The following is a 20,459-nucleotide window of genomic DNA, read 5'->3' as shown; positions in this document are numbered from 1 at the left end:
GGGAAAATTAAGGATGTGCATTGTACATGGGCAATGCCAGATATATCGTTTTTGTGTTTTGCAATTATTACATAAAATTTCTTGTACCAGAATATGTTCAAAAATAAATGCTAAAATTCCTTTATAACACAAAAAAACTAGTATTTGATTATAAATAAATAAAACATTGAATTAAAAAAGTTAAAATGAAAGATTTTTTTCTGAAAGTTTGGGTCAAAAACAGCACACATTATACACAGCAAAATACAGTATCTTACATACTGGGGTTTAGTCAGAGGTTTGGTTGGATTTCACTTTTGCTAGATTTGGTAGATTGATATAATTTGATATCAAAAGTTGATAGATTTTAGCAGTATTCTAGAAGAAGAACAGTCCTCAGTTTCACTATTTACATAGTTCAGACAGGTAAATAGGGCATGAAGTTTCAGTGAACTAGAGGCAATTATTGATACAGTAGTTGATAAAGGTGCCTTGTAACTGCTGGGTTGTACAAGAGGGAACTGCCAAAACCCTGGAATTGATAAAAAAATTGTGTATTCTTAACATATGTAAACGTAAGTCAACTTCAAAGTACTCTCCATTTGATGCAATACACCTATCTTGATGTTTTTTCCATTACTCACAGCAGTTGTTGAACTCATCAATTTTGATGTCTTTTTTAATTTCACATCTTCCACATCAGCAAAATGTTTTTCTTTGAGGACTTTTTTAATTGGGGAAACAAAAAAACGGTGCTGGGGAGAGTTTGGGTGCGGGGAGGGCGGGGCACAGGGATTGTGCTGTTTTTTGGTTAAAAACTGCTGAACACTCAGCTTGGTGTGGGCAATTGTGCTTGTAAATCACCCATTGTGAAGTGGGCAAATGCACTGAAAGTCTTCAAAAAAAATTTCTGAAGCTGAATGCAGCCTCTCACACCATTAGCTGGCATGCTGATACAGATGGGTTCCTAGAATACTCACCTAGCTGGGGAATGCTGTGCAACAAGGGGCCCACCCTCCAGAAGGTAATTCCAGTTTGTTTTGAGTCCTCTCCTCGTATATGTGACAGATTGGCATCAAAGCTAGTACCTGACAGGGCTACCTAATTTCCTCCTAGAAGACAAGAAGGAGGCTTTTAGGTACAGTATTCAGATACCTCTACTAAATTGATGGCAGAGAATGTAAAGGATGACATAAATTTAAAAAGCCTTAAATCCTTTATGACTTAATGTGTGGGAAGAAATGTTAGCATTAAAAGAAGGGCTTAAAGGTTTTTGAACTCTGGAACACTTGACAAATATCAGTCTCTTGGAAAATTTTGGAAGTTTTCAAATGAGCTGATTTTGAATGAATTTCATTATAGATATAGGTACCTAGTAGGCTGAATATCTGGAAAGACACAAAGTCTTTAGCTTTTGCTTTGAAATTGGAGGCAATTACTGATGCCAATAGCAAAATTTCTATAGGAAAGGAGAATGTGCTCTACAATTTAACAGTTTGATGTTTCAGGGGTAGAAGGATGTGATGCTGTTGAGGATTTGAGAACAGAGAACAAGGATGGTGTGTCTGAGGAGCCAGGTGAGGAACGTGATGAAATGTAGTGAATGCCAGAGATGGACAAAAGAATGAGAATGGAAGACAGATTTAGGTGATTTGCCATTCTCCTAGATTGGGAGGAGGCTGTCGGTGACAGGGAGTAGCATTTTTCCTATTGTTGGGGTGATAGAGTGAAGGAAACCAGACTAAAAGTTAAGGGGATGTTTAATGAGGAAATAGAGGAAATACGTGTATTCCTTTTGAGAAATACAGCTTAAGTGATCATTGCTTACAAGATAGAACAAGCAGTTTCCAAGAGTGCTTTAAAGGTAATATTTATAAGCCTTTGTTTTTTATTGTTTTTCAAGTACTGTTTTCTGCCTCCCCCCCACCTGCCTCTTCTACCACCCCAGCCCTCCCCGCCTCCCTCCCCCATATAAGCCTTTGTTTTTGAGGTTAACTTGTATATGGAGAATAGTTGTGAGAAGGAAAAGGATATGAGATATTTTCTCAATAGTAGTGGTAGGAGATTTACTTACTAAGGAATTTTGTATTTGGTAATTGAATGAAAATGAGCCTGGTGTGTAAGTGATAGATATGTCAACATTAAATGGATTTACATGACTATGTTTTGATACATTCTCAGGTAAAACTGACATTTATTATTTAAAAAGATTATTCATTTATTTAGAGTGAGAGGAAGAAGAGGAAAGAGAAGCATGTTTGTTCTGTCATTTATTTATTCTTCCATTTGCATCCTTGGCAGATGGGGATGATGCTCTAACTAACTAAGCTACCCAGCCAGGGCAATTGACATTTTTTAAAAAGCTGCTTTTTGGCCCTGGCTAAGTGGCTTAGTTGGTTGGAGCATCATTCTGTACACTAAAAGGTAGCAGGTTTGATTCCTGGTCAGGGCACATACCTAGGTTGTGGGTTCCACCCCCATTTGGGGTGCATGCACGGGAGGCAGCTGCTGTGTTTTTCTCTGACATCTATGTTTCTTTCTCTGTTTCTCCCTCTCCCCCCCTCTTCTCCATTTCCCTCTCCCTTCCTCTGTCTTTAAAATCAGTGAACATATCCTCAGGTGAGGATTAAAAAAACTAATAAAAATAAAAGTTACTTTTGGCATGAATAAAACAGTAATAAGTATGTCATTAGAAAAAACAAATATACTTAAACTATTCAAGATTTTTATCCTGGACTCATGAGGACAGTTTAAGAACTGTAATGAAAAACTATGGGTCTGAGTACTTTTCTTTTTTTAAGATTTAATTTATTCTTTGCGAGAGGGGGATGGACAGAGAGAAAAACATCGATGTATGAGAGAAACATGAAACATCCATTGGTTGCTTCCTGTATATGCACACGCAGAGGCAACCCAGGCGTGTGCCTTGACCAGGGATTAAACCAGCGACCTTTCACCTGGCAGGGTGACACTCAATCAACCAGTCAGGTCTGGGTCTGAGTACGTTTAAAAAATTAGTATTTCTATTTTTGGCTTAGAGTAATAGCTAGACATGATACAGCTGTCTTGGAATAGTGTAATAAGAGCTGCATTGAGCCTTTATAAGTCAATTGTGAAATATTTGTGTATTATAACATTTGAGGACCAGATGGTTCATTTGAAGGTGAGAAAAAAGAAAATAACCTGATATATTGGGTTGGCCAAAAAGTATTACTTTTTTCCATACAATGGCTCTAGTTGTGCTTAGTTGTCTTTAACTTCATTTGAAACAGTTTTTTTTTAATTTTTTTTTAAAGATTTTATTTATTTTTAGAGAGGGAAGGGAGGGAGAGAGAGAGGGAGAAACATCAATGTGCGGTTGCTGGGGGTTCTGGCCTGCAACCCAGGAATGTACCCTGGCTGGGAATTGAACCTGGGACACTTTGGTTCCCAGCCCGAGTTCAATCCACTGAGCTACGCCAGCCAGGGCATGAAACAGTTTTTTTAAAAGAATAGAATACTCCTCTGGCTGGTGTGGCTCAGTGGATTGAACATAGGCCTATGAACCAAGGGGTCACTGGTTCAGTTCCCAGTTAGGGCGCATGCTTGCATTGCAGGCCAGGTCCCCCAGTGGGGGGCGCACTATGCATTTCTCTCCCTCTCCCTCTCATGTCCTCTGTCTAGAAATGGATAAATAAAATCTTTAAAAAAAAGAATAGAATACTTTCACTTTTTAAAAGAGTTTATTTATTTACTTTTAGAGAGTAGAAGGGAAGAAGAGCGAGGGAGAGAAACATCAATGTGTGGTTACCTCCTGTGTGCCCCTACTGTATTCCCCTACTAGGAACCTGGCTTGCAACCCAGGCACGTGCTCTAGACTCGGGATTGAACCGGAGAGAGACCCTTTGGTTTGCAGGCTGTCATTCAGTCCACTGAGCCACACCAGCCAGGGCCATTCGAAATAATTTTGTTAGATTGTATTGTGACAGTTGTCATATCAGTATGCATTTAAAAACTTATCAAAATTGATGAAGTTTTGCGTAGCCATTTTAATATTGAAGATGGAAGAAAATACACAGCATTTTCGGTATATTATGTTTTATTATTTCAAGAAAGGTAAACACAAAAAAAGATTTGTGCAGTATATGGAGAAGGTGCTGTGACTGATCAAACATATCAGAAGTGGTTTGCGAAGTTCCTAGGTACTATTGACATTTTGGTGAAATAATTCTTTGCTGTGGGGCTGTCTTATGTGTTGGAAGATGTTTAGCAGCACCCCTGGCCTCTACCCACTAGAATCCAATGGCAGGAGATAGTTGACATACTCAAGATATCCAAGTCAATCAAGTTATTGGTAAAAATGAAAAATGTATCTTATTTTATGAAAAAAACTAAACAGACTTTTTGTACCCAATAGTGTAGGTTTTTAAATTTTATTTATTAAGAAATGGTGCTGTTAGAAGAAGGGGTAAGGCTGGTCATAAATAATGAGGGATTTTTCAAGGGATAGGAAGGCAAAGAAACATAAGGTAGCTGCTAAGATAGGATTCTGGGTGAAGACGGGGTTTAGATTCAAGAAATTATGGTTGGAGTGGGACATGTCTGGAAACCACCATAAACAATTAGATACTTTTTTCTTTATTGACTTTAGTTAACCTGAAAAAGACATGTGAATATACCAAATAATTTTTGATGTTTTGTAATGTTGAAGAGTTCACCAGCACTTATTTTTCCGTTGGCAGATTATATTCACAGAATAGTGGACAACATTGTGGTTCCCTTGTCAGCCTTGTCCACCAGCTGCTTGAGTCGTGACCCTGCTCTCAGCAGCTGTGGAGAATAAAAGTATCAGCTTGGTCAGCTCCTGGCATATAGGGCACAAACAGTTGAGTAAAATCAGTTGCTTCTCACACACCCGGAACTGGGAACCTGGCCTGCAACCCAGGCATATTCCCTGAGTGGGAATCAAATGGAAGACCTTTTGGTTTGCAGTCCAGTGCTCAGTCCACTGAGCTGTACCAGCCAAGGCATGGGTATTTTCTTATAAAATATTTTTTAATTTCTTAATTACAGTTGATGTACAATATTATATTAGTTTTAGGTGTATAACTTATGGGTATTTTCTTATTAGAAAAAGCAAGAACACAGATTGGAAGTTAAATAAAAATAATAAAACACAACTGGTACAAAAATGTAGAGCCAAAGGGAGTACCTGTGGGTAGGTATCTGAAAGTCTCTTACGCTAGGTGAGATTCTGACTCAGAGCCAGACCTTTTGCATCAGATACAAACTGTGTGAGTGGTGCCAACAGTAGTTATGTGGCTTTTTGTTTCTTTTTAAAATTTTAATTATTTTATTTGTTTTTTAGAGAGAGAGGAAGGGAGGGAGAGAAACATCAATGTGTGGTTGTCTCTTGTGCACCCCACAACCCGGGCATGTGTGCTGACTGGGAATCGAACCAGCAGCCATTTGGTTCTCAGGCCGGCATTCAATCCACTGAACCATACCAGCCAGGGCTTCTTTTTTAAAATTTTTATTTATTGATTTTTTTAGAAGGAGAGAAAGGCGGAGAGAGAGAGAGAAAGACAGAGAGAGAGAAACCAGTTTGTTTTTCCACTTAATTATGCATTTACTTGTTGCTTCTTGTATGTGCCCCGATTGGGGATCAAACCCACATCCTTGGCATATTGGGATGATGCTCTGACCAACTGAACTACCTGGTCAAGGCTGGTAGTTGTGTGGTATTACAGAAGAGGAAGCTGAGTTGGAGTCTGTTGTATATCTATAATTGAACAGTGTGCCTTGTAGCATAGCATAGTGGGTAAAGAGGCAGATGGCCTGGATTCGAGTCTTGGCTTTATCACTTACTAGCTATGAATCTGTATGTCTTATTTATTTTCCTGTTTGTAAAATGGGAATAATACTAGTATGTATCTCAGAGTGTTGTTGGGAAGGTTAATAACTTAATAGTATGTGTACTATAAAGCTCTTCATTGGTGTTTGGCACATAGTAAACAATATGTGTGTGTTGTTGTTATTACTTAACTGGATTTAGCCTTTTGGGAGTGAGTGAATAAGACTACCTGCCTGGTTTGCCAGATAGTCCAAGCACCATTGGCTTCAGTATTGAGTGAATAGCAGGGGATTGTATGCACCAGGACTTGGGAATCAAACCCACAACCTAGGTATGTGCCCTTCTTGGAAATGGAACCTGCAACCTTTTGGTTACAGGATGATGCTCCAACCAACTAAGGCACACTGGCCAGGTCACTGAGGCATTTTATCTTTTAAAAAGTCCTTGGAAAAAGTAGCAGTTGATAAAACATTTTCTAAAAATGTTCCTCTACAGAGAAAGTCATCGTAGTTTAATCAGGTTGTTTTTTTCCTGCTGGTTTACTTTAAAAAAAAAAGATTTTATTTTTTTCTTTTTAGAAAGAGGGGAAGGGAGAGAGAGAAAAAGAGGGAGACATCAGTGTGTAGTTGCCTTTTATGCGCCCCCAACTGGGTACTTGGCCTGCAACCCAGGCATGTGCTTTGACTGGGAATCGAACCAGAAACGTTTTGGTTTGCAGGCCAGCATTCAATACACTGAGCCACACCAGTCAGGGTTCTGCTGGTTTACTTTTATGTTATAACTAATTTAGGCCACTTTTGTACTTTAAATAATGTAGGAAGCTTTATATGTTAATTTGAATGGGTTGTCAGTTTGACTCAAGTAAATTTACGAAAATTAAAAAAAAATGTTAAAAGAGGTAGTAGCAAGTCTTAACCTGTGTCAAAATCTGTCATATCTTTTTAATTTATTTTGAATGAGGTGAGGGAAATGTGGGTTGGGTTTTAAAATTTGGTTGGAATAACCTGGTGGCTTCCTTTAGCTCAAGATCCTGCGGTATAAATGTTTGAATTTCTACTGAGTTATTTTTAGAATCTCTTGCTCTTGTCTGTTTCTATTCTAAGAATTCTCTTGGAACCTGTTCCAGGGTAGTGGAACTCTCAGGGGTGGAGAGTGATAGAAGGCATGGAAAACAAGTGTAAACTGAATTCCTATGGTCTGGCAGCTAGGTGCTTATTGCAGAAGCATTCCTATTTACTACATGTAACTGTTTCCAGAAAAGAGGGCATAGAATTTTCCCGTATGATGGTATGTTAGTTAAAGGTGTTGATTTTTATAGTCTAGATTTCATGCCACTTTCATTTTCACAGTTCTTTGGTGGCAACAGTTTTTAAGGGTGTTGATAATTATTTTGGTAACATATGCTCTTTTCTTGATTTATAAATTCACAGTCTCTAGAAGTTTTATATAAAATTTATATAAAAAATTTGTCAGAACCAGCCCTAGCTTGTGTGGCTCAATGGATTGAGTGCCAGCCTGTGAACCAAGGGTTTCTGGTTCAATTCCCAGTAAGGGCACGCGCCAGAGTTGTGGACCAGGTCCCCAGGATGGGGCATGTGACAGGCAACCACTCATTGATGTTTTTCTCCCTCTCTCCCTCCCTTCCCCTCTCTCTAAAAATAAATAAATAATGGAGTTAAATGCACTTAAACAACAATAAAAAACGAAAAATAAATAAAAAATTTAAAATATTGTCTGAACCATACATCCTGTTAATATGTTTTCTGAACTGTTTTTTCAGAGCATTTTGGTAACACTTTATTTTCTGTGCTTGTACTTTAGTCTTATCTCTGAAAGATTTTTGCTAAATATCTTAAGCATTAAGACTTTATGAACAGAAATTCAGCTATTCTGACATTTCAGTATTAGTATGGAGAACCATATTGAGAGAAAATAAGCTACTCTGAATTTGTTTAACAAGCATCTTTAGAAGCATGTTCTGGGGTCATCATTATTTTTTTCAAAAATTGTTTTGCAAGGATTGCATTTGCAATGTTTATGCCAGTGGCCTGTTGTAGTAATAGTTTATGAATATATAACACAAAGCAATAAACCTTAATTAAAAGAGAAAACTGATTGTTCCCAATAAGCAATATTTAAACTTAAAGTAAGCAATGTACTTTTCATGTTTCACAAAGCAGTTGTCTGGAGCCATAGAACTGGGGCCATTATTTATAGCCTAATGACCTGTTCATTATCAAATGTGGATTGATGATTGGAATGGAGATAGAAAGCCAATATTCATACTGAGTAAATAAGTAAAATTTTAATAGTTTGATACAAAAAGAGTTCATAGTTCTGATAAGTGAGGATTCAGGTACATTTTATATCAAAATATTTAGTTGGAATAGCAAGGCTACACAAACTAAAAGTCTTTTGTAAATCAAAAAAAACTCAATTTTATTTGACTTTGGGTGGTGGGCATACAATACAATATACAGATGATGTATCATAGAATTGTACACTTGAAGTCTATATAATTTTATTTATCAATGTCACCTCAATAAATTTAACTTAAAAAAACAGTCTTGGCACGCACTCAACTTAGCTTATTTTCTGTACCTGCAGATTTTCATCACTAGATGGCACTCCTACTGTAAGAAATTTTCATTGTGTTACATTTAATGTGCCTAGTTTATTTTCATAAATGGGGCCAGTGAGGAATAAACAGTTTAAAAGATAAATGAGAAAACGGTTATATAATTTAATTAAAAAAAAAAAAGACCTGTTTGGAAATCTCTAAGTACAGTCATATGCCATCCTGAGAAATGCAGTGATAGGCAATTTTATCATTGTGAGAACATCATTGATTGCACTTAGATAAATCTAGATGGTATAGCCTCGTCTGCAAGCCTGTACCACTTGTTATTATATTGAATACTGTAGGCATTTGTAACACAGTGGTAAGTATTTGTGTATCTAAGCGTATCACAGGTACAGAAAAATATGGTATAAAAGATTTAAAAAATGCTACACCTGTATATAGGGCACTTACCATGAATGAAGCAACTTGTAGTTGCTCTGGGAGAGTCAGTGAGTGAATGGTGAGTAAATATGAAGGCTTAGGACATTACTGGACACTACTGTAGACTTCAAACACTGTACACTTAGGCTACATTCAGTTTATAAAGCAACATGAGGTTAAACCAAGCGCAACAGAGGATGATGTAAACGGGACATGAGATGCATGAGGCTGCTGCCAGTGTAATAAGGCAAACTTTTATAGCAAACTTAAAATTTCAATTATAGTTGGCATTCAGTATTATTTTGTATAATTTCACGTGTACAGCATAGTGGGTAGACATTTACATATTTTATGAAGTGATCCCCCCATTGGTACCCACCTGGCACCATATATAGTTATCACAGTGGTATTGAGTACATTCCTTGTGCTGTGCTTTACATCCCTGTGTCTCTTGTAACTACCAATTTGTACTTTTTAGTCCTTCCCCCTTTTTACCCAGCCTCCGAGCACCCCTTCCGTTTGGCAACCATCATTTTGTTCTGCGAATCTGTGATTCTATTTCTGTTTTTTATTTTGTTCTTCAGATTCCACATATAAGTGAAATCATGGTATTTGTCTTTATTTGTCTGGTGTTTCACATAGCACAGTACTGTCTAGGTTCATTCACATCACTTAGCCAGGCAGATTTTGATTGGATGCTTAATTTTAGATACTATAGATTGAATTATAGAACATTAGTGCTTGAGATGATTTTAGAAATAATCAAGCAATCCCTTTACTTCAGAAATGCTAATATGTTTTAATTTGATGCTTCACAGTTTAAAAAAATGTGTTTGTTCATGTGTATTTGTTATAACTGAGACCCCTAAACTCAAAGTTCTAAATGACAAAACAATGAACATTCTTCTATTTAATGCAACCAAAACACAACTCAAACCAACAAAATCTCAGAATTGTTAAACTTAAAAAATGATGTGAAATATGAACTCGTACTGAGAGGCAGTACGAGTAAAATACAGTAAAAAATTTTAAACCATATTGGACATTTGAGATAATTCTGGCTAATTGGTTATTTGCTATTATTGTATATGTAAAAGGTAGTGCAGTAATATGCCTGTGGCCTATATCTAGCATTCCAGTTAACAGAGGACCTATTGAGACAATATTAGGACAGATAATGTAGAAAAAACTTGTCAGACTTTTCTAGCTAAAATAGGCAGGGGACATAGTTTTCCTTGTGATGCTAGGATTGATATGTTGAATTATGGTTAGTCTCCTGTATTAAAAAGATTTTTTTTAACTATTTTTTAAAATTTTTATTTATTTTTAGAGAAGGGAGGGAGGGGGGAGAGAGAGAGGGAAAGAGAGAGAAAGAGAGAGAGAAACATCAGTGTGTGGTTGTTGGGGGTTATGGCCTGCAACCCAGGAATGTACCCTGGCTGGGAATCAAACCTGCAACACTTCGGTTCGCAGCCTGCGCTCAATCCACTGAGCTATGCCAGCCAGGGCTTGTATTTAAAAATTTTTAAGATTTTATTTATTTAGTTATTTTTAAGGGCGGGAGAAAGAGAGGGAGAAACATCGATGTGTGAGAGATATATCAAGATACATCAACTGGTTGACTCTCACACACTCCCCTAACCGGGGACCTAGCTTGCAACCCAGGCATGTGCCTTTGAATCGAACCTGCGAATTTTTGGTTCGCAAGCTGGTGCTCAATCACTGAACCACACCAACCAGAGTTGTCTCCTGTATTTTAAGATATACAGGCCCAAAAGATATCTAGAAATGCTAGTGTAATGTCATTTTATCAACCTGGAATTTATTAAGATATGTAAATACGGAATATTGTTACACATCATGTAAATGCTAGCTTTGAGGCCTCCATAACTGATTGTTCTGGAAAACAGAATTCCATTTATTGTTCTTTTGGAATCATTGACTCTGCTATGATTTGGTCTTTCTTAGGTCATTCTTTTTGTTTTGTTTTCTTTTGTTGTTTTTTAATTTTCTTTTTAAATTTTTTTTGTTTTTGTTTTTTTTTCCTATTTTCTTTTCTTCTATTTTTTTTTCCTAGTTTGTTTCTTTTTCCTTTAGGTCATTCTTAATTTCTAAAAGTTACCAGCTTCGTGGGCTCTCTCTGGAGCACACCTTTCTTCCCTGTCAGGCATGCGTCTTTACTTTTCTCTTCTACATTCTTTTTTTTTTTTTTTTTTTAAAGATTTTATTTATTTATTTTTAGAGGGGGAAGGGAGGGAGAGAGAGAGAGAGAGAGAGAGAGAGAGACACATCAATGTGCGGTTGCTGGGGGTTCTGGCCTGCAACCCAGGAATGTACCCTGGCTGGGAATCGAACCTGGGACACTTTGGTTCCCAGCCCGCGCTCAATCCACTGAGCTACGCCAGCCAGGGCTCTCTTCTACATTCTTAAGGGTTCCCACAAGACTTGCATTTAGGGGAGCAATGGCAGTGGCAGCTTGTCCTGGGCATACCTCCTGAACCTGTTTCCAAGGCTTCCTTTTCTTTAACCTTTCAGAGAGCTAACAGCAGCCCCACCATGGCTCACTTCTTTTCTATATGTTTCTACAGTGCCAAAGCAGCAATCCCTAGGCTCTCTCCTGTTGCTTCTGTCCTAGACTTTTCAGTGAGCTAAAAGTAGCCCTGCCTTGCCTTGGCTCACTTCTTTCTTTTTAAAAATATTTATTTTATCCTCATCCAAGGACATTTTTTCATGGCATTTTAGAGAGAGAAAGGGTGGGGGGAGAGATATACATCACTTGGTAGACCTCCCAGTGTGTGCCCCAACCAGATCAAACCTACAGCCCGGGCATATACCCTGACTGGGAATCAAACCCACAGCCTGAGGCAGACCTGCTCCAGGCTTGGCCCCTTTCCAGTGACACTCCAGGAACTTTATTTATTTATTTATTTATTTACTTACTTACTTACCACAACCACCCACCCATTACTGTCCCATCTCTTCTCCTAGAGACACCCTCTGCTCTAGTCAAATTGATTACACAACATAAACTGCCTCTAGGTTTTTGACCTGACTCCATCCTCACATATACAAATAATAATAAAATAAAAAAAATAAATAAAAGTTACCAGTTTCGAGAGCATGTCATTTAAACAAATTTATCAAACATCTTTTACATTGGCAGCTACTGAGTAGTTAAGGGAACAAAAATGTATAATGAGTTTCTGGCCTTGTTATTAAAGTTAGGAAGGCAAGTTAAATATAGAAGATAGAATAGATAAATAAGCTAGCCCTGGCTGGTGTAGTTCAGTGGATTGAGCTCGGGCCTGTGAACCAAAGGGTTGCCAGTTTGTTGCCACATCAGGACACATGCCTGGTTTGGGGGCCAGGTCCCCAGTATGGGGTGCATGAAAGGCAACCACACATTGATGTTTCTCTCCCTCTCTCCCTAAAAATAAACAAAATCTAAAAAAAAAATAGATAAGCTAAAATATGAATTGCATATAGGTGTTGTAAAATTAAAGGAAAGTTAGTGTATGAAAAGTACTTGGAAATATAATCTTAGAAGTCTCTAGTCTGTTTGGAATATTTTAAATGGACTTTGATAGAAACCTAAAGGTTTGTTAGTGTGATTTCTCCTATTTGAATTATTTGCCTTTATGCTTCTGTATTTCTATGCCAAAAGTTAAAATGGTTCTGAAACTTTGCATATTAATTTTGCATGTTTGAGTATTTTATCAGGACAGATTGCTCTTTTTTAAGGTAATATTTTTCAAATATACACTATTAATTTTTATTAAATGTTGAATATATAGGCAGAATACTTAATCTTAGGTATTGATTATAATATGTATTCTGATTTCAGATTTTATAATATGACAAATGTGTATAATAGTTTGATAATTATAAAATGTAAACGAAACAAAGAATATCCAAGTACCATCACCTGGTTAAGAAAAAGATATGTTTGAAGTTCCTAGGGTGCTACTTCCCAATCCCAACCCATTAATTAGGCAAAATTAGCCTTTAACTAGATTTGTTTTCATCTTTTCCTTGTGCTCATCCTTTCTTTGTGTTTCTTTATAGTTTTAACACCTACTTTCATAAGTAATATATTGTTAATTTTATATATTTCTTGAATAGTAAGTTAATGTAACCATAGTGTATATATTCTCCAAATCTGTGTTTTCTTTTTAAATTTGCCTTGACATATGTTCCTGAGTTTCTTCCAACACGTATGTGGTCATTATCTATTTTCATTGCTTTATGGTGTTCTTTGGTAGAAAGTTGTTGAAGACAATATTTGGATTATATTGAAAAAGTAAATAAAGTGCCCATAAAGATTTTTTTTTTAAAAAAGGGTTTTAGTTTGAGTGAATGTTGAGTTTTATCAGTGCCCTTTGTTTTTTCTTTTTGGCTGAGATGCTTCTACAGTAATGTCTCTCAGTGGGAAGTGGAGTGTGGTGGCATTGCCTTTTATTTTAACTAATGTTCCTTCTTCCTCTGAATCATACAAAAGCAGGATCAATCCAGAGTTATCATTTGTGTTTTGTGGTTTTTGTTGGGAAGTACCCCTTGTAGACCAAGAATCTTTAACTTCTGCCAGGGGCTTTGGATGCAGAACTGTCGGGATGGTGGTGGAGTGCAAAACTGAGGAAATAATAACTTAGGGCCCTAGTGATGCCCTGGCTGGGTGGGTCAGTTAATTGGAATGTTGTTCTGTGCACCAAAAGGTTGCGGGTTTGAGTCCCTGTCAGGGTACATACCTAGTTGCAGTTTTCATCCTGGTCAAGGTGTGTAGGAAGGATCTATGTTTCTCTCTCCCTCCCTTCTTTCTAAAATCAATAGACATATCCTCAAGTGAGGATTAAAAGAAAAAAAAGAATTTAGGTCCATAGTGGTTATCTGGGTAGGGATAATCATAGATACAGAAGTGCATGCTTGCTTATTATTTATTTATAAGAAAAAGATCTTGAGAAATATGATTAAGACATTTTTCTCACCCTGGCTGGCGTAGCTCAGTGGATTCGGTGTGGGCTGCGAACCAAAGTGCCGTAGGTTCGATTCCCAGTCAGGGTACATGCCTGGGTTGCAGGCCATGACCCCCAGCAACCTCACATTGATGTTTCTCTCTCTCTTTCTCCCTCCCTTCCCTCTCTAAAAATAAATAAATAAAATCTTAAAAAAAAGAAATGTTTCTCTTTTTGACCAAAAGAATATTAAAGAAATTGTTTACAAGTGGGTGTTCTTGCTTTACAGCTTATAAAAATGATTTGTTACTAAAATGGATTGTTAAAACTTTTCACATGTCCCCTGTAGCCTGAAATCTTATAGCCATTCTAAATTAAAATTTTTAGCTTGCCATATATTGCCTCTCTTCCTCTCACCTTTTTCTTTAACATCATGTAACATTTCATATTTAGTCATTGGAACTGGATTTCTGTTTTGCTCTTTTCCAACACCTATCCCGCCCTTTGTTTGGAAGCCTTTGTTTTCTGGGAATGCAGAGTTCCTGCCAGTTCAGATGCCTTGAAAGTAGGTCTTGGAGCACTAACATAGCCAAAGCCAAAATCTTAGTAGGTTTTTGACTCTGCTTTGAAAAATACTGGTTTTATGCATAACACTTTCCCCATTTTAGGTCTTGTCAGCAGAGAGAAATGTAGCTCTTTAAACAGAGGACCTTGGTGAAGAGCTTCTTGGGTTTCCTAAGAGGAAGGGTATGATGCAGCCTCAAGGAGATGGGTTGAAACAGTTAGCACAGTGTAGTAAGCTTCTTTCCTGGATGTCTCATCATTTGAATCATCTTGTAATTGGTAGACAGTGTTAAATTCCATTTTAATTTTCAGTATAGTAGCCTCAGCATTAAAAATTTTTTGGTATAAAGTACATTATTTCATGTGCCATATTTAGGCCAGTTGATTCAAACAGATATTTTTAGGTCATAGAGGGTTAATCTGTATCCACTTTATGCTCTTAAAAATGTAGTTCTGAAGGAAGGATATATAGGTTTTCCCACTAATTATGTTCATCTAAAACAGCAGGCCTTTAACATTAACATAGTTGAATGGGTTTGTAACATCTCAGCAGATCTTGATGAGAAACATTTTGTTTAGAATACATAGCTAGTATGTTGATTAAATACCAAGACTAGTGTAAATTTATCGAGGGTCACAAAAGTGTGTTTTCCCTAATTGTTCCTTTGGGAGAAAAGCATATGCCATTTGATTTTAGGGGAGCAGGGATCCCATTTTAAAAAGTTTGAATTCTAAGATTTTGTTTTATGACCAAATTAGAAGTTATATTTTTAATTTTACCTGACCAGGGATACCTTTAAGGTTTTAGTATATTTTAGAGTTCTACTAAATTCTTAGAGCAGGGCGTTTAACCTGGGCACTCATGGGCATTTAGGGAATGGAGTGTGGTCTCTCATGGACAGGCTTTGGGGGAGAGAGATACGGGATATGTAAACCTCATGAGATCTCAGGTAGAATTTTGTGTGGATTTGTATTTTTCTGAGGAAAGAGCCCATACTTTTCATCAAATTGCCTAAGTACTTAATGAATTAAAAGGTAAAAGTCACCATATTAGAACAAAACATCTTTAATGAAAGGCATTATTTCATAGTCTTATTTTAACCTCTAGTGAGGTTGCAAAATACAAATCCAGCAGTCAGGATTGCAATAAACTGGAGAGCAGTCTTTTAGGAAGGGATGTTTTCAAATATGTATTGAAGCTTAAAGCTTATGGGAAAGGCCTTGGTGAGTGAGCAGCTCTTTGCTTGGCCATGTCAGTTGTGCCTTATATAAATGGACTCTTTCAAGTTAAAAATTCAAATCTTTTTTGTTTTGTAGGCTATTTCAGCAGGGATCTATTTATCTTAACCCTCTTCTCACTTGAGTATTCAGTTAAGTTGTCCTCTTGAATTTCTGACGTTCCAGTTGCTTTCATGGTAACATGTGGATTAGTGCCACTGGCTATTCAAGGTTTCTGCTTTCAGTTTCCTCAGAGTCTAGGATAGACACAGTCAGAGTCTATTCACTGAGCTACACCAGCCAGGGCTTTCTGCAGATATTTTTGTATATTTTACTAAAAAAGTAACGATAGATACAACAAACTCCATTGCCTGTTTCTTCTAATCTGTAGATTTACAAATTTAGCTGCTGCCAGACCTGTCCATTTCTTCATTTTGCTGGACTATGGAGAGGAATCCCTTCTCTAGTCCAAGTGAATCATTGTCCATTATTGCTGTCTTAATTTGTTGCCTCTCAGTTATCCCCTCTTTAGCTTCAAGGCCTCTTTTATTGAGAGAATTAAGCACACATCCCATATGAAGCCCTGGAAGAACACAGGTGACAGGGATGATACAGTCCTCATGGGGCTTACAGCGTAAATTTGCTCAGTGTGCCTCATCCTTGGAAGATTTTACTTTGATGCTTTGCATAGTACCTCTTGCAAGTACAGTTGTTTTGTTTGCCATCTCTCTTCCTCCCTTGTGTTGGCTTTTTTCCTCACCATTGTACTGAAACGATATTGGCAGTGGTCACTGGTGACCTCATTACAGAGTTCCAACAGACATTTGAATCATGCAGTGATTTAAAATTCTTGAAAATATAAAAGTTTTAACTTCCGTATTATTTTAAATATTTATGTTGTTCAAAATTGTTATTTAATTTTTTTGAGTTTATGTGACCAACAGGAAAAGTTAGGGAGATAGATAATGCTTCAGAAGGCGGCTGTAAATTGTAGTGTCTTTAGCCACGGGTCTTCTGCTTTGGAGACTGCATTGTCTATAGCTGGATGCTCTGTGGCTTGTTTTTATAATTAAGAGTTTCATCTCTTTCAGCATGCCTCTGGCCTCTGTTTTGCTAGTTTAGGATTATGAAGGCAACAGTTATTTTATAATTTAGTACCGAGTTAGGTTTGTAGGCTCTGTATCTCAGGAAAGAAGCAGTTAGGACTTACTCTCTTATTTTACATCTCATTGATTTGTGTAGAACATCTGATTCCTAAAGTGGAGGTTATAGCCCTGGCTGGCGTAGCTCAGTGGATTGAGTGCAGGCTGCGAACCAAAGTGTCGCAGGTTCGATTCCCAGTCAGGGTACATGCCTGGGTTGCAGGCCATGACCCCCAGCAACTGCACATTGATGTTTCTCTCTTTCTCTCTCTCTCCCTCCCTTCCCTCTCTAAAAATAAATAAAATAAAACAAAATAAAGTGGAGATTATGCCAAGTTCTATAGAGTATTGTTGAGGATGACAGAAAATCATGTATATAAAATAATCATCTTGGTGCTCAGTACATAGTACATTTGAATAAAACATTGTTTTCCAAAAAGTTCTGTATGTCCACAGCAGTCCCCTACCCTGCTCTCAGTCCTGGACCTCATTCTCCAGAGGCCGTTACTTTCAAGAAACTCTTGAGTATTTCTTCTGCTATGGATGTTTTCCCTCTCCTTCCCTTGTTTCTCAGTTTGTGTTTATAACTTCTCTTCTATTCTCCCAGTATTATATAATAATTTTTGGTTAGATCAGTATTATAACCCTGTAAATGTTACAATTGAGCTATGTTGCCTTTTTTAGACTTAATAGTTGTTTTTTCATAGTTGCTTAGATTTCTATGTAGCTATCATTGATTAACATCTATACTTTATTACATATGTACAATTTAACTTCTTAGGATGATCAAAACCATTTTCTTGGAGGCATCTTTTTGCTAGCCCTCTCTTGTCCTCCTGCTCTGATTAGATTAATTTGCTCTAAGGCACAAGTGGCAAACATAAGGCCCGCCGGCTGAATCCGGCCCTCCACCTTGTTTTATCTGCCCCGGCACCTTATTCTACCCAGTGGCAGCACCTAGCTTTTGCTTAACTATTAAGGAGTAGTTGCATTTACACAGTCCTAATATTATATTCAGCCATTTGAAGGCCCTTTGAGGCTGATGTGGCCCCCAGTGAAAATGAGTTTGACACCTCTCCTAAGGCCTGCTGCTTAGCTCTCTTCTTGATCTTTTTTCAGCTGTAATTTGTGGGAGCGTCCTCTCCTGTGTTGGATCCTCTTGTTATCCACTGATCTGTTTTCCATCCCTATATGACATTCTGTCTGTTCCAGCATGTCATAAATTGAATCATACAGTACACAGCCTTTTGAGTCTGACTTTTTTTTTTACTAAGGATAATGTATTTGAAATTCATCCATGTTGTATACATCAGTAGTTGATTTCTTTTTTTTTAATTTAAGATTTTATTTATTTATTTTTAGAGGGGGGAAGGGAGGGAGAAAGGGAGAGAAACATCAATGTGTGGTTGCCTCTCATGCACTCCCTACTGGGGACCTGGCCTGCAACCCAGGCGTGTGCTCTGACTGGGAATGTAACCGGCGACCCTTTTGTTCGCAGCCCAGGATTTCTTTTTATTGCTGAATAATTTTCAGTTGTATGGCTATGCTACATATTACTGACTCTTTGAAGGACCTTAGGCTTATTTCCACTTTTGGGGGACTGTGTCTAAAGGTGCTATGAGTATATAGATAGTTTTTGAGAAAAGTGGCCCATGGCTATTCCAAGTTAAAAGGGAGGCTGAGGAATTGAGTGTTTAGTTTTTTGCCTTCTTTACCAGAGGAGGACAGTATGGTAGTATGTTGTGAATAGATTGGTAGCTAATTCATGGTGTTAATTGTCAACAGCTGCTTCTTGGTTTGCTCTTTGTTTTTGTTTTTCCAGGAGTTTCTTGAGTTTGAGATATTGCATGTGTGAACTAAATTTGTTTCTTCATTACATTGCTTTGCTGAGTGTAGAGTTCTAGTTTGGAAATTAAACTAAGCTGTTGCTGCATTGTTTTTTTAAATTATAGTAAAATATACATAACATGAAATCATTGAACAGTAACTCTCCATTCTCCCTTACTCCTCATTCCTGGTAACCACCATTCAACTTAACTATGAATTTGACTATTCTAGATAACTTATATAAGTAGTCATACAATAATTGTCCCCTTTGATTGGCTTATTTCATCTAGAATAATGTCCTCAAGGTTCATCCATGCTGTAGCACGGTGTCAGAATTCCCATCCTTTTTAAGACAGCATAACAAATAGCTCATTGTATGTACATACCACATTTGCTTATCCATTCATTATTGAGAGAAACTTGGGTGGCTTCCACTTTTTAGCTATTGTGAATAATGATGCTATGACTATGGTCATACAAATATTTCTTCAAGATCTTGCTTTCAGTTTTTGGGAGTACTAGAAGTGGGATTACTGAATCATAGGTAATTCTATTTAAAGAAATTTATTTTGAGTAACTGCCATATTTTCCATTGTGGCTGCACCATTTTACATTCCTACCAGCAGTATACTGGGGTTCCAGTTCTCTGCATCCTCGCTAAAATTCTTATTTTCTATTTTTAATTTCTTTTTATTATAATGGTCACTTTAATGAGTGTGAAGTGGTATTTCATTGTTATAATCATGTTTTGATGGCATATTATATTTAGTTATATGCTTGACACTTAAGTAGCTATTCAGTAAATATTTGTTGAAAAATATATGCCAATTGTTTTGTCTCCTTGGAAGATTTACTTTTTATAAGTGACTTTTGCCCTTAGGTATAGCTTGTTCCTGGATATCACATTTTGAATTGGATTGTTGCCAGGTAAAATCTTGGTTGGATGCAATTTTTGTCTTTGGGTTCAAATACCAATTGCAAATGGGAAGAGTAGATTAAACTACATGTAGTAGTAACTATGTCCAGGGTGGGACAAAAGTAGGTTTACAGTTGTATGTGAAACAGTTTACTTTTGTATTTATTAATTATTGTATTATTTTCCATACGAACAAGTGTAGACCTACTTTTGCCCCACCCTGTATAGTGATAAAATAATTGCTGGTTAAAATTAATCATATTTGAGATTTTTGTTTAGAATTGCTGTGCTTGTAAACTTTAGACTTTTAGATTGTGTTAGTAAAATTGGCGTAAGAGGTGCCAGGAAAATCTAAAATCCTAAAGGGTTGTTTTCTTGAATTTGTGTTCTAGAGCACATTTGATATATCTCATGTTTACTCCTTATCCCTATATTTTATACTTGGTTTTTACTGTGGTTTGCAAGTTTTACTCACCATGCCTGCTTTCTTGCAGATTTTCTATATTGTACATACGTTATTTTGTATATACTGTGTATGATGACTTCGGTGAGCAATGACCGTTCCCGAGGTGCTCGGGAAAAAACACAGATTTCAGCAACACAGGCAACACAACTACAGAAACAAGTAGTACAGGTAAGTTTGCCCTATTTAGAGTTATGGAAATTTAGGAAGTTCATAATGCTGTAGTGTTCTCCTTTGTAGGAAGCCTTAGAATTTTAAATCTTATTTTTAAAATGTAGATAGTATATAATAGGAAAGAGGAAATATTGATTCAGGGACGGTTGAATGTTGTTCCTTAATTATTTAATCCTGAGCTTTTTCTTGCTACCTGTTAGTGTCTGGGCCATCTTTTTTTCTTTATTACAGTATGAATCTGTGTCCCTGGAATGTAATATGAAAATCCAAAGTATACAGCGAAATACTACTCTGAAGTAGAGATATATCTGAATTATAAGAGACTTCCAAAACTTTTCTTTCAAGTATTGTTACCTGGAAAGAGTGCTTTAATCTTAGAATGTCTTAATT

The 20,459-nt window shown here is 37.0% G+C and overlaps 1 protein-coding gene across 6 annotated transcripts in view; it reads left to right on the top strand.

The window, feature by feature from the left end:
• UBAP2 (ubiquitin associated protein 2) overlaps positions 1-20,459 on the top strand; it is a 132,060-nt gene that overhangs the window by 8,046 nt on the left and 103,555 nt on the right. For 4 of the 6 annotated variants that reach the window (XM_028508164.2, XM_028508174.2, XM_036021833.1 and 1 more), the window contains exon 2: positions 19,927-20,066. The exons of 1 other annotated variant lie outside the window; for it this stretch is intronic. In XM_028508164.2, coding sequence (XP_028363965.1) covers positions 19,968-20,066 — 99 coding nt within the window. In that variant the 5' untranslated portion in view covers positions 19,927-19,967. Of the gene's footprint in view, positions 1-19,926; positions 20,067-20,459 lie in introns of those variants that run through there. One more of the 6 variants, XM_036021836.1, reaches the window with a different exon arrangement.

Source organism: Phyllostomus discolor, chromosome 3, assembly GCF_004126475.2.
Source record: "Phyllostomus discolor isolate MPI-MPIP mPhyDis1 chromosome 3, mPhyDis1.pri.v3, whole genome shotgun sequence".
Lineage (NCBI taxonomy): Eukaryota > Metazoa > Chordata > Mammalia > Chiroptera > Phyllostomidae > Phyllostomus > Phyllostomus discolor.
Note: the sequence above shows the minus strand (reverse complement) of the source record. Positions and strands in the feature narration are given on the sequence as shown.